The sequence below is a fragment of the Lichenostomus cassidix genome, chromosome 2 (assembly GCF_008360975.1).
Source record: "Lichenostomus cassidix isolate B80296 chromosome 2, HeHo_3.0, whole genome shotgun sequence".
In the NCBI taxonomy this organism is placed as follows: Eukaryota; Metazoa; Chordata; class Aves; order Passeriformes; family Meliphagidae; genus Lichenostomus; species Lichenostomus cassidix.
Window position 1 is genome coordinate 140,289,195 of NC_139482.1, and position 14,322 is coordinate 140,303,516.

At 45.7% G+C, this 14,322-nt stretch overlaps 1 protein-coding gene across 6 annotated transcripts; it reads right to left on the bottom strand.

The window, feature by feature from the left end:
• Positions 1-915: 915 nt before the first annotated feature.
• KLHL38 (kelch like family member 38) lies at positions 916-13,663 on the bottom strand. 6 transcript variants are annotated; one of them, XM_085053523.1, is made up of 4 exons: positions 13,404-13,661; positions 11,379-12,854; positions 9,886-9,991; positions 916-1,986 (listed from the first exon to the last, which is right to left on the bottom strand). In XM_085053523.1, the coding sequence occupies exons 2-4, from the start codon at positions 12,723-12,725 to the stop codon at positions 1,979-1,981; spliced, it is 1,461 nt and encodes a 486-aa protein (XP_084909649.1). In that variant the 5' UTR covers positions 12,726-12,854; positions 13,404-13,661; the 3' UTR covers positions 916-1,978. The 6 variants fall into 6 exon arrangements, with proteins under 6 accessions (XP_084909649.1, XP_084909647.1, XP_084909646.1 ...); XM_085053521.1 differs by lacking the exon at positions 916-1,986 and adding an exon at positions 3,787-4,123 and having other exon boundaries at positions 13,404-13,663; XM_085053520.1 differs by lacking the exon at positions 916-1,986 and adding an exon at positions 3,787-8,354 and having other exon boundaries at positions 13,434-13,656.
• Between the last annotated feature and the right edge of the window lie 659 nt (positions 13,664-14,322).

Below are 14,322 nucleotides of genomic sequence, written 5' to 3' on the forward strand. Positions count from 1 at the left end.
TTAAAAAAAAACCCCAGTCCCTTCAGCTATGAAAATTACTCTCATTTGTCTATAAATAGGCTTAACCTCTTAAACTGTGTCAGATGCTGCAGATTCACCAATTTGATCTAGATCTTCAGATCTTCTCTGCTCCTACAGCTCCAGGGCAAATGACTCATGCTGTTTGCAAGTGCCATATCCCACTAAGCCTGGCAGTATCAGTGTGTCTGAAGGTTTCTGCTAAAACCTGGGCAGGGATTTTCTCCTGATCAAACTGAGCTCACCAACACCCTGCAGCCACAAATCAGTATGTTGTACTTACATGAAAATGGCTGTATTTGCAGTAGTCCAGCCACAAATCAGTAAATGTGTTCTAGAGTCAAACAAATATGATAAAGGCAAAATCCTATTGATCCATGTAATCATTTCCCCAGCTGCATTTCCCTTCACTGGTGGCAATCCTAGAAGATTGGTCTGCACTACCTGTTACCCAACCTTTGAAATTGCTTTAGGAAATAGGAAAGGGAAATTCCAGGGTATTTTCAGACAATCTAAATGGCTTTTATAGCTTGTTTCTGCAAATCAGAGTGCCCTGAGCTGTCTGAATGTTCTGTCCTTACTCTATAAATCACTTGTTCTTAAAAGCAGAAGGGATCCACTTCCCCAGTTGTGTGTCCATTCCTAGAACTGTCCCAACCCTTCTGCTACCTTTCCTGGGGAAGGGAAAAATCCTGACATGGAAAATCAGAGGAAAAAACGTCTTTTCTTAGGTGGGTTTTAGGGTAATGGTTCCCTTCTGGCTATGAGACACCTGGAGATAGAAGAGGCTGGTGCAGCCAATTTTGCCCAAGTTTCTGCAGAGTCCTGGGCCTTGGCACTTTTTGATCATATATGTGTGCTGATCTGCGGACCAGGGAGCCACAGGAAAGAGCTGAATTTTATTTTATTTCTTTTATTTTATTTTATTTATTTTATTTCTACTTCAGTTATCCAGATTATGGCATAAGGTGTTGTTCTTGCCTAATGAATGAGCTGGATGCTTTGAAACTCCAGCTGATGATGCTCTGAGGGGCCACCTGTGTCCTCAGCTCCCAGTTTCTCACAAGCTCTTTGGAGTGAGAGCCTGGGTATTTTATGCTGCCTTCACAAATAACGGACTCTCAGTCTGATATACATGATCGACTGTGCATGTCACACTTCATGCCATAAAAAACATATGCTCAAGGTTGGAAGGGCAAACATGCCTTTGGCTTCCCTGCCATTTGTTGTTCAGTTTGCCTGCACCACTTCTTTCACTGTGTATTGCTACTTTTCTCCGGAGAAAATTTCCAGAGCTCCCCGGAAGAAGAAACAGGCTCTGTTTCCTGACATTTGTTCCAAGTTGTTGTGAGCAGTAGGCTCTGAACAGGATCTCTCAGCCAGAAGCCTTTAGTTAGAACCTGCCAAGCCCAAAGACTTCCTTCTTCTAAAAAGGTCTGAATTATACATTCAATATCACAGCATCTTGAAGAACATCCATAGGGCCTCTCTGCTTTCCTCCTTGGTCAAGGCTGGAGATGGCACGCGGTTAAGTTGCTGGGATTCTTCTCTGTTGGATGCCATGGCTCTATGTGCACATGCATGTGTTAGTCCATGCCATGAATTAATGGGTAATTCAGCTGCAAATTCCACTGCAAGGGAGTGCCAGGGCTGAAATGTGGCCTGAAGCTCATCGAGGCACCATTGACACAGCCTGGGTGATGAGGAGCCTTTCCATGTTTCTGCACAGGATGAACGCAGAGTCCACACGATGGGGAGGAATCATCCTATGCCATCTGCTTCCTATCTGGCAAACCTCAGTGTGTCTCCAAGGGATGCAGCCCTGCCCAGGTGGCTCTGGGCAACAGTCCTGTGTGCCCTGACGCCCTGGCTTCCCATTTCACACTTGGTTTGCTTGGTCCTCACGCCAGAGGCAAAGTTTTCTTGACAGAGGCCATATTCTGCAGTGCTCAAGCTGTCTCTAAGATCCTACCAGGGGAATAGATAAACAGAACAATGTTTGAGCCTCTGGTACACTTTAATGTCATTTTCAGGGAAATGTATGTGTCATAACAACACAAAGCAGGCATAGTTCCTTGCTTTTCAGCTGCCTGGTGCCAGGGTCCACGTCATTTCAGCACTGAAACACATCCAGCAAGTTCGTGGTAACTTTGCCCTCCCAAAAGCTGCCTCTTTTGCCCCCTTGGTCTGTACTTGTCTCTTGATTTCCAGCAGTGTTCCTCACCCCTGTCAGGGAATGTCACGTACTGTTATGGTTAGCATCTCATTTTCACTGGAAACCCTAGGGAATTGGGCCCTTATCTCCACATACCATGCACATCAAAATGGTTTAATCAAGCCTATTAATTCCAGGGCTTGCTGCTGATCTGGATGAAACACTGCCCTTTCCCAGCACTGCAGCTTTGTAGCCAAGTTTCACATTGCAGCACTCTCCATGAAGTTTGTTCTTTGCTCCTCAGGGCTGAACACATTCCCCTACAGTCCTCCAGCCCTTACAGAGAGGTGCCAGGGTTCTGCTCTAAGGCTCAGATTGATTTGGGCTGATCTTCCAGACCAGAAGCATTCCAACAGCTTGAAAATTTGGACTTGAGAGTCCTTGGTGTCACTTCCTGGTGATCTGGGCAGTCATTGCCACTTCCAAATGTTGGTTCAGGGCAACTACAGAGACTAAGGAGCAAGAGCTGAGAGAAAACTCAGCAATGTGCCCAGACCAGGGCAAAACTCAGGGGATGTCATTACTGATGTGGCACTGGAGGATCTGAGGAAGCAGACATGCCTTTGTCCTTGTCCCAACATGCCTGCTTTCAGGAGAGGTGGTGGGACATGGCTTATTTATCAAAAGGCACAGCCTGGTCAAGAAACAAACTTCAGAGAATTAGACGTGGGAAGATTAGATATAGGAGGAGGGTTACAAACATCTTCCTGACCAGATGAAGCAGTGGACCACATTCTTCCACCGTTTCCCACCTCCAGCAGCGTTTTACCTCATGGCTCAACCCTGAGCCTTAAGCCAAAAGTCTCCAACAGCTGTGGGGATGCCTTGTGTTTAAAGCAGTCATGAGACATGTGCCTATTGGCCCAGGGCTGCTCAAGATGTGCTGCTGCTTGCTTTTCTCAGAAAAGGTTCTTGCAACATGAAAGAAGTGCAGGCAAACAAAGAGCCCTGGGGAGAGAAGTGACAGGCAGCAGCTGGAGCCACTGGGTGACTTGCCGAGTGACAGAGCAGTTGGGCTCCTCGCTACTCTGCTACTATTTTGGAAACATCAATAAACAGAAGAGGCCAGATCAGCCTCTCAGGGCTCCAACACAAACCCTGAGGAGCCCTGTGGACATTGGTGGCAGCAGCCTGAGACACCAGTTTGTCCACATGAACTCTGCTTCATTTACACTGTGGGCAAACTCATCAGATTTAGCTATTGAAAACATTATTAGCAGCTCATTAACTGGCAGATCTCAGCTCCTTTGCTGGTGCAACCTTGCACTGAGGAATTCATGCTTGTTGTGCCATGGAGAATATGACTGTTCAACTTCTGCGGGGGAGCTTTCAAGCAGCTGGAAAAAAGTATGGATGTTTATATTTTTAAAAAGGGATTGTTTTTGTTGCTGTCAATTATTAATGGCTCTCAGGTCAGGCTAGGGAACAATGCCAGGGATAAATTACCCTGTACGCTATTCATATATGCTCTACCCAATTGTTTCCTTCTCAGCTAGAGGATTCACCTTGCAATGAACTCCTTGGCATTTGGAAAAAGAGGACTGACAAAGCAATGAACTCCGTGTGCCCGTTTATTTATGCGTTGACATCTTTCCTACTTTGTCAGGTGTGTTTAATCAAAAAGAAGCAGGAAATGCATTATAATTATAAACATATTACTGCAGAAGAAAAAGGCTGCCCTTGGAAAGCACTGCATTGTTTGATAAATGGTTACAGTGAGAAAAAACAGGCTTAACCTACGACTCTGCTGAGATCAAAGCAAAGCTGCCGCCACAGGCTGCCTGTGCAGCAGGACTCAGCTCTGGGTTTGCAGCAAGGCAAGTGGAAGAAAGTTGTAAAGAAAATGCCATCTTCTCCTTTCCTTTTCTTTTTTTGCCTGAAACTTTTCCCCTAGCAAAAAAAAAAAAAAATATTCAAACATTAAATATTTGCTGTTAAAATTAACAGAATTAGTGATGAACCTAGCTGAGAACACAATAATTAGGGCCAAGTCCAAAGCCCTTTGTTGAAGGCATGGAGAGACATTGTTTTCAACGGGTTCTGACTTGGGATCTCGATGAGCCAAAGCAAAGATGGAGTAAGGGAATAACCCTGGGAGATTCTGGATGTCCTGCAGTCTTTCCATGTGACCTTGCCCAAACTTGCAAGCATTCCTTAACTGTGAGGACAGCTGAACCCCAGTCAGTAATGTGCTGCTGCTGTGAAAAGCAAAATCCTTCTGGGCTCTGGGACCAGGAATGCTGTAGGTAAGATGCAGAAAGGGTTTATTGCCCTTCTCAGCACTTCAAGACTGAGCCATGGCCCTGCACTTAAATAAATAAAAAACCACCAACAGACAAACTGAAAATTTTCCAGAGGAGAGCAACAAAAATGATCAGAGGTCTAGAAAACATGACTTATGAAGAAAGATTGAAAGGGCTGGGTTTGTTTAGTCTACAGACTTTGAAACATCCTAATAAACTTTAAAGATATTAAAAATATATGGTATCTAAAAGGGTAATCGATTGCCCTTTATCTCTGTGGCAGAAGGTACAGCAAAGAAGATAGATAGCATTAAAACCTCTGAGGCCAATAACACCTCAAGTATGTTACTTGGAGAAGGATCAGACAGTCTCTCATGGGAGATTTTCAGTGTTTTGGACAAGTACCATGAGGGACTGGGTAACTCACTGTCTCATGGAACAGGCTGCTTTCAGCCATGTGGTCCTATGGTTTCCATGATCTTGTGACTTTGTCAGGACACCTGAGAATAAGGCCTTGGAGGTGATAAGCTTTTAGAGCACTCCCTGATTGGAAAAACTCTGGCAGGTGCTCAACCCTTCTAAAAGTTGACTGTCAATCAACAAATCTTTTCAAAAAGCCTATCTTCCATGGCTTCCATGGTAATTAAATGAACATCAACAAATTCCCATGTTTACATGGGCCCATCATTGTATTGGTGAGCTACCTTGCTGCTCTCCCATGGGGGATTTCCATCTAAGTGATTACTCAAATGCTTGAATATTTAGATAATGAGACCTCTCAAAGAGCATGTGAAAGTGTATCAGGTAGTGACAACCTTTCAGATCCTGCTCCAAAAAGTCCCCTCCTGACACTGGAGAAAGAGGTACCTTGGCCAACCTTTGCTAGGAGTGCTTTTACCACTGGATACAACAACTGTAAAACAGTGAGGATGGTATTAGGTAGTGGTTTTGGTGGGCCAGGTGGTGGTCAGCACTTGATTAGAAAAGTAACATCTCTTCTCCCCATGGCACCTGCCCAGAGCTCCCATTCTGTAGCTGCGTGTGCTGCTTCCTACCTGTGACTGAGTGACTTTGCCATCCCTCATCTATCTTGGAAAGGCTCAACAGTGTTCTCTGATTTCAGCCCTTCTTCTTCAAAGGGCCCCAAAAGCTTTGGTCAGAGTTTGCATCAAAACTGACCACAAGACAGAAGTCTATCAGAAATCACATTTTGAATTTACTACCCAGCAATCCCAAATTCCTTGAATTATGGGCATGAGGTGAGAAGTTTGTGAAGAGAAGGAGCACAGGGTTGCAGCCAGAGCAGAGCTGGCCATAGCACTTGGCATTTCCAAGGACTTGGGGGTGAAGAGAGGGTTCCCCAAGAGATGGGAGAGAGATGCTGTGCTCAATCCTGCCACAACCCTGCCTCTTCTTTGCACTCTCCATTTCCTGCCCAGCTACAGCTGTGCAAGGTACTGCTTGGTCCCACATGAACACAGAGAAAATCGCTAGTTATATGATATGGAAATTAAAAAAAATCTGTTAGCTTCTAACCGTAAACCAAGGACTGTGGCAACGGTTTGCAAACATGGGATTATGGCCCCAAGTCAACTTTTTTTCCCTCAGTTTTGGGTACAGTCACGAGCCTGGCAGGAATCCGTGTCAGCTAAAATGCATGGCAGCAACTGGTGTCTCCCGGAGTTTGGAGCTAAGTGGGGTCACAACAGGAAGGAGTTTGGGAAGGCAGCACTGCAGGGTTAGGAATAAACATCTCCCTGGGGCAGACTTTCCATAATTGGCCATGACAAAGCTTCTTTCTCCAGAGAGCTGGAGCTGGTCTGTGAGGAAGCAGGATGAATCACTGCTCTGGCTCAAGTTGGCAAGTGCCATGATTTAGTTCTGCTTTGCACAGGGAGGAGATGATGATATAGACTACAAGACTGAAAAGAAATCTAGCCAAAGGCTTCTGAGCTGGGAGAGGAGTTTGGGTTTCCACTCATTTTTTGCAGGTTTACTCAGAACCTTAGAAGGAAACTCTGGCAATACTCACTGGTGCAAAAACAATTCCCTTTATCAACAGAGGGAGGGAACAATGGGGACTCCTGAACACAAAGCTCATGCAAACAATAATAGCCCTTTTATTTGGCATTGTTAAACCAGCAGTTGATACCAAATACTTCCTTCCAGCCCTCCACTTTGTTAACTATTTCTGTCACCCTTCTGCTCTGTTTACAGGAGGGGATCTCAGTGTCTGAAGCTGTTTTCCTGCAATGTGGTGGTGACCACATGGCTGTGCAGCCTTTTGTGAAGAGGCAGGTTGAGTGTGGCTTCCTCACACCATCCTGTACCCTTTGAAAAGTCCCAGTTTCTTTCAAATATGAAGAAAAAGGGGTGTTGTTTCTGCCATCCTTTCTCTGGATGGTGGTCATCAGTGTTATCTGTAAAGCTCCTTGCTATCTCAGCAATATTACCAAGCCTGGTGACTTAACAGCAGTTCACAGCCTGTTCAGTGTCTGATGATTAATCCCCTCCCTTTAAAACTATGCACTTAGTGGCAGAACCCCACGAAAATATTGGTGGAGCCAGAGCTGTTTTGCCAAGTGGCAGATTTAGACTTGCTCTTCTTGGAAAGCTGGCTTCCTGTCACTGGCTTTGTCTCATAGGCTTTTTTCCAGTGGTTTGGAGAGAGGAGAAAGGGAAAAAGAAATTGTTCCTCCCAAATACCTCTTCTCTTTTACATCCTCTTTCCTGCATGTGTCCTCTCTGCTATTCCAGATTTCAGGAACTCCATCAGCCAAAGTCATCCTTACTAACTCCATTGCTATTCCTCATGCAAAAGGAGAAGGAAGATCCCTGCAAAACAAGATCCCTTGAAAAAGAAGATGCAGACAATCTTAATTTCCATCCAATCTTCTCCTGCTCCTTCAGAGGGCTGGCAGATAGAACAAAAAACTTCCCTGCACTGTGGAAGAGTGTTAACTCAGAAAAGTCAGATATGCATCTTCTTGCAATATGAGAGTTCAGATCAAAGCATCAGTCTTTTGCCAATTTCTAATTTGCTGTTAGGAGCATTAAAATTTTATTTCTTATGAGCTGAGCACCACAGCGAACTCAGGCAGCTGCTGCTGGGCTGGCTACAAGACCAGAGCTTGGGGCTTCCTATTGTAAACACTCCCACCACTGGAAAAGGAAAGCTCGGTCAGCACTGAGCAGCAAAGTGCTGCGGCAGGCAGCTGAGTTTGCATGAAAACAAAGATCTTACTCTCCCTGGAGATACCTGTTCACTCTTCATTGTAAAGTCTGTACAAGGACAAGTCCCACACTGGGTTATTACCCAGTATCCTTTTCCTGTTTCCTCCCGAGATGCTGGATAAGGCCTCCAGACTGAACTCAGCAGCACCACATGCAATATCAGCCAGGTGAATACAGTGTGAGCACAAAGCTCATGACCTTTCTGGCACAGGGTCTGGGAAGAACTAGAGCTGTTGGTGCCTTCAAGGTCAGGAGTTTGTGTGACTCCATGAAGATTCCCCATGTGCTCTCTGCAGAGTGAGGTGGGTCCTTTCTGAGAAGAAAAGCACAAAATATCAAGGAAGTACCAAGAGTTGTTTAGAGAAGGTTAGAACTGGGGACGCATTGGAGTGTAAGACACCCATGGTCAAAGAGTTTGTGTGGCAGTTTTCCCTTTGGTGTCCATGTGTCAGTCTCCGGATCATAGCAGTCCAAAGAATCCAAGTCCTTGATGACATTGTCTGAAGTAAGACATCGTCCTCCTGTGACATACAGCTTGTTCTTGATGACAGTGGCCCCATGATGCATTCGTCTGTCCTTCATGTCTGCACATTTAACAAACTTGTTGCCTTTTGTATCATAAGCAATTATTCTCCTGGTGTACCCTGAATGCAAAGCCAGAGGTGGAAGAGACAGATGGGAATTAAGAGTTTATGGCCAGCAGAAGGAATAATAATAATAATAATAATAATAATAATAATAATAATAATATATTTCCCTCTAGTGTTCAGTAAAACCTATTATATTGGTACATAATTAGACAGAATTAAGATATCTAAATTAGGATGTGATGATCTGTCACAGGAATGCCAGCCTGTTATTCTTCCTTTCTGTTTGTCCTCACCCTGTCTCATAGCCCCTTGGCAGCCAAGGCTTGATGAGCACCAAAAAACCCATTGAATCAGGCAACCAACCAGTCAAACACAGCTGGAGCTTGCAGTTATCTGCATGTGCCTTCAAACATCCCAAAATATTCCTTTTTACCAGACTCCTAGAGCTTGACTTGCAAACACAGAAACCAGTGTAAGTTGTAGCTGTCTGTTGACTGCAGCTGGGTACTCAACAGCACAGTGCCACCAGTGCTCACTCCACTCCTACAGCCCTTGGCACCACATCTGTGTTGGCCACCAAGCCAGTGACCTAGTGGATAGCTGTTCTCCCTCTGGGGGTGATATAACCTCGTATCAGCTGAGAGGGAAGGGCTGATAAAAGGGCCATTGCCCTGGAGCAGTGGAGGTGTGGAAGCTTGGTACCCAGCCTTGCCTATGGTAGAAAAATACAAGTGTGGTCTGAGGCCAGAGCAATCTGCCCCACAGGAGCCTTGGACCTTCAGACTCAGCTCTCCCCTGTTCTCACTGCAAAGGATAGCAGTGGCCTCTCCCTGAGAGGTGACACGACTGTGTCCTGTGCAGTTTGGGTTCAATCCTCTGCTTTGCTAAAGACACTGTGTGTCCCATTTTCCCTTAAATAATTCAACACGTGCTTCCTCCTGCCAGTCGGTGGTCAGGGAAGCAGTATTAAGGACTGCAGAGTGCCAAGTTATCAATGACATGATACACCCAACTGCCATGGGCAGAGGCTGGTCCTCAGGTTGAAAAAGACACTGACAAATTTCCTCTTTCCAAGTGTTTCACACCCTTTTTGGGACATTTCACAGTTACTGCCAGAAGGCAGCTAAAAGACCAACCAACACCTCACAGATCTATAGCCCACCCATCCTGACAAAGCCATCCAGACCCTTGTGGTAACCATGCTTTCCATTCTTCAAGAAGAGCAGAGAGGGAGGACCAGGCTGTGAGTCAGCAGGGGAGGTACAGGACCCCCATGCTCTTGGCTTCCTCCCTTCTGCAGAGCCTTAACTTGCATTATGCAAATTACAATTATGGATTAAACTTTTCCTCAGTTTCTTCCACCCAGGTCCTGCTACTTGGAGTAAGAAAATGCCTCATGGAGAACTTATCTCCGCTTCCATCGCCATGAGACTCCATGAGAGAAGTGTGTGAAGGGTGGGCACAGTCCTCCTTTCCTTCCCAAGCTCCAGGTGCTTTTTGAGGTAGCACCCCAAATAGGAAGGCTGCAAAAACCCACAGGATCTGGGCAGGGGGAGGCAGAGGGAAGGTGAAACAGAGTCCTTACCACCTACGATGATAATCTGGTCTCCAATCACGACAGCTGGTGCACAAACATTCTTCACTACTCTGGTCTCCATCCGAAACCACGTATTCCTGGAGACATGGTAAACCTGACAAAAAAAAAAGAAGATACTCACACAGCTGTTTATGTTGCATTTTAACTGACAATTGTAATTACAGAGGAACTTCTTGGTTTCATTTTTCCTTAATAAATACAATCCTTTGGCTCAAATTGCTGGAGATCTGGGAATGTACCCACTGTTCTTCCTAATATGTCCCCTTGGAAAGCATTCTGGCTCCCCAAGCTTGTCTGGTCAGGAGATGCTAGCACAAGCACTAAGGCAGTGTATCTACCATATACAAGTCTCTTGGCTGTAAATCTTTGCATGGCCGTTAAATCACTCTAACTTGTTCTCCCAAAGGCCAAGCTGGTTCATTTCATTTTCCAGTTATTCTCTGTATTCCTTATTAGCCTTAGCAATTTCCTGGGCAAACAAACCTCAGCTTCACCTAGCTCTGCTGGCAGCCACCATGTTTGCCCAGCTGCTATATTTATGCTGGTGACTGGTATGCACTCAGACTGGCAAAGGGACTTAGAGTGGTACTAAGTCATCAATGTATGTGAGAAAAAGAGCTGTTGCCAGATGATGATCATTCAATCATCTGCATCTGGGTGGCACAAACTTTTATGTCACGTTATCCAATTCTTAATATAGCAAATATCACCAGGGCATCTCCCCACTAACTGATAAATACATTTCCTTCCCCTGATAATGAAGTACCGTTATAACCATAAAGCATTGCTCATGTCCTGTTGCCATCTTAGTCTTAATGATCCTTCTTACTTAATGCACCTCAAACAGTTAAAAACACTCATGGGAAAAGAAACATTACAATGTCTCTAAAGCATCAAATCAGATAAGAAAAAAATTAATGTATTTTTTCCTCCTAACAGAGTGTAACTGCTGAAAGCAGGCAGAGAGCCAGCAACATGTGGCAGAACCCACATTTTTAACATAACTGTTTATACAAAATGACTGTCACTTTAGGTTCTGGCCGTTTGATGAGTGAGTATCTAATCGCTCTAATGATGGCAAGTGTTTGTGTTTGCTGTGAGTGAGCAGGTGTGTGGCTGAGACCCCAGCTCGGCGCCAAGTGGAGAACACTGATTTTGGTGAGACTGGCTACAGGCATGAAGCCAGGCAGGGGGGCTGCTGCTGCCTGCTGTGGCATCACCTGCAGCAGCCCTCACCCTAGTGCCCACCAGCGGCACAGCTGACTGACACTCAAAGCAGTGCCTCGCCCTAGTGCCTGAAAAACATTCAGAAGGGCAAAATGGAAGAGCTGCAATGCTCGTTGAGGCCATGGATCAGCTCATCCTGCCTCTTGCTGCAATTCACAATGAAGTTTTTTGAGTGGCTTGATTTTCTCCTGTGGGTGATGAAATGCTGAATACTTTAGAAGAAATTGGTTATGACAAGCAGGATTGACCATTACCTGGATAAGCCGAACAGGGTTTTGCATAATATCTTCTCCCCCAAAGAGGTAGACCCTCTGATCTTTGACAGCAACAGCAGGGTGAAGGACAGCAACAGGCATGTTTGCCATGCTTTCACAGGTGTTGTAGACACTATCGTATCTTTCCACAGAATTCAGGATTTCCTGATTTTCGCCAATTCCACCGAATGATAAAATATAATTTTTATATGCCAAGCTTCTGTGGGAGTAACGTGGAACTAACATGTGCTCAATCAACCTCCACTGATTGAGTTTGAGGGAGTAAATGTAAATATTACCACTGACCAGGCTTTTCCTATTGCTAACAGGCATCCCTCCGAGCACATAAATATTGCTGTGTAAACTCACTGCAGAGGATTTGTACAGGCGCAAGGGAAGCTTGGCCAGGCTCAGCCACTGGTTCGTCTTGTCATCATAGAGCAGGACATCCCTTGTCTGCTGGCTGTCCTTCCTGCCACCAATGATGACGAGGAACTCTTGGTTGGAGTACCTGCGAGGAACATGCATCATGGGTTTGATGTCAGGCGTGTTGGTGCTGTACAAGGAAAACATCTGCCTCCGGGCTGACTCCAGGATGCTCCTGCAGGTGGGTGAGGACTGAACGAGTGAGTCATTAGCAATGAAGTGGAAGAGGAAAGTTGGATGGACGTACTGAAGTCGGACCTTCTTGAACAACTCTTGGATGTAGCCTTGTCGTGCCTGGAGGTCATGCCGGATCCAGACCATCAGTGCCTCAAAGACCTGCTCCTCCTCCCCACAGAGTTCGTCATCCCCAAGGTAATCAATGAGCTCCATGGGACAAAGGTCCTTAAGGTCCTCAGAAGAAGCCACCAGAGGAAAGCATTTCAAAGCCATTGCCTTGGCTTTCTTATTCAGGCTTTGGCAGTTCAAGATTTTTGCCAGTCTGATCATACTCAGGCAGTTGTCAGGAGTCAGCTTGTCTTGGAGGAAGGCAGAGCAGGCCTCAAACAGCTTAGTGTACTGCAGCATGGAGGCAGTCTCCAAGAGGCACAAGACATTCTCAGTGGATATAAGAATCTCCCCTGTGTAAACGTAAAGGATAACCTGATCCAAAATATCGGCGTCGATGCCCTTCAGGATGACTTTAGCCTCGTGACTCTCCCTGAAGTTGTTACAGAACATTGCCTTGAAGTATGGACTGCTGGAAGCCAGCACGTTTCGGTGGCAGGGGATTTCAAAGCCCCTGGAGCAGAGGGTAACATCAGTCAGCATCTTGCTATGCCGCAGAGCATTCAGCTGCCTCAGCAGTTCAGAGGAGAAGTCCTGGTCTTTGAAGAGAAACTCTTCAGTGGATCCCTCTTCCATAGCAAAATAGGAGAGAGATGGATTCTGTACTTGGCAGAAGAAAACCTCAAATTCTTAGCAGCTTTTATTGAAATATCCAGCTCCAAGGGAACAAGTCGGGACTTTGATGTTGCTCTAAATATCCGTTCACTATTACCCATAAAAATGGAACATGGGTTAAGCACAGTGGGAAAATAATAAAGAAGACAAAAGGTCGCTAAGACCCTTTAAAATTTTCATAAAGTTATCAGATAGGTTGCAGCTCTGAGGTCAGCACTGTCTTGTGTCCCTGGCAAGAAGCAAAAGCACTGAAGTTATCTCACTGATTTTGAATTAAAGCTGGATGGCTGAAGCAATTGGTTTGTCCATTTTAATAATGTTGAATAAATGCACTTAGACATTTATTCACTATTTTAAAGTATTAGCAGTTTAGTAGCTTGTGCCTCTTTCCTCTAGAGTTAGTCATTCCCAAAGAATGCAAATCTGGCAGAGCTGAACTCTGCAGCAGGGCAAACAGAACCCTAGAGACTGGGAATCTGCATTAAAAGTTATTTATTAACTCCATTTAGCTGTGGTTTTTTTATGTTAATCAGACACACAATGACTAAATTAAGTGCCAGGCAGAACAATATGATGAGTATCTACTGTCATGGCTTAACTGCTCAACCTGCAGTGGAACGGAAGGGTAGAAACGTTTACCTTCTGCTGTCCTTCACTGCATGCACTTACTCTCTGCCGTTTATTCTCTGCTGAGTTTTTCCACAGCTAGAGCGTGGACAAAACCCTATAAACCCACAGGAGGTTCCTTTCAGAAGGCAGGTGATTCATAGAGGGTGATTTCTGGCCGTGTTTGTGGCGCAGTCCGTTCCGCGGGGCCGGGCGCTGTGCGCAGGAGCATTGTGTACATTCCAGCGCTAAGAATAGGCGCCCGCGGGCTCCGCGCTCTTATCACATGTGACGCTGCCGCTGCCTTTTGCAGTGACCTGCCTGGTTCTGAGCATGCCCGAGTGGTGTTTTTCTGGCAAATGTTTACATATAATAAATAGACACGGAGAGGAAAGTTCACTTATAAAAGTGCTGGCTGTGTATTTGGAAACAGCGCCAGGACTGTGTCCTAAATTGCCTGGGAACTCTAGAAGCCTGTAAACAGTCTGCAATGCCTCGAGGCACTACGCTGTCACCGTCATTTCATGGAGAAAGGTGGAGAGAGAAGGGCTTCCAGGGACTCTGGTGGGATGGACCGTGTCTCCACCTTATGGAGAGATCTGGGGAGTATCAGCCTGTTGCAGTGTGGTGGGAGATGCTGATGCACAGGGACCCTGCACCCAGCACTGCTCCAAGGTGGGCAGGGAAAGCACAACTACCTTTGCCAAGCCCATAGTGAAGTTCACTCTTTGAGCAGTTTATCTTTATGATGCTGCTTGATATTTCATATAGAAAACACCAGGTTGTAGCCTTTTGTCTAAGGATGGCAGCTCTCTGAAACCCCTAGCAAAGAACTTCTCAATCAGATGGCTTGAGGAACCTCAGGGAAGGCTGGAGCAGGTTGCTGCAGTGAGCACAGCAAGCTGGAAACCAAGTTCCGGAGTGGCAATTCCCAGGGTGGCACAGAGCTCCC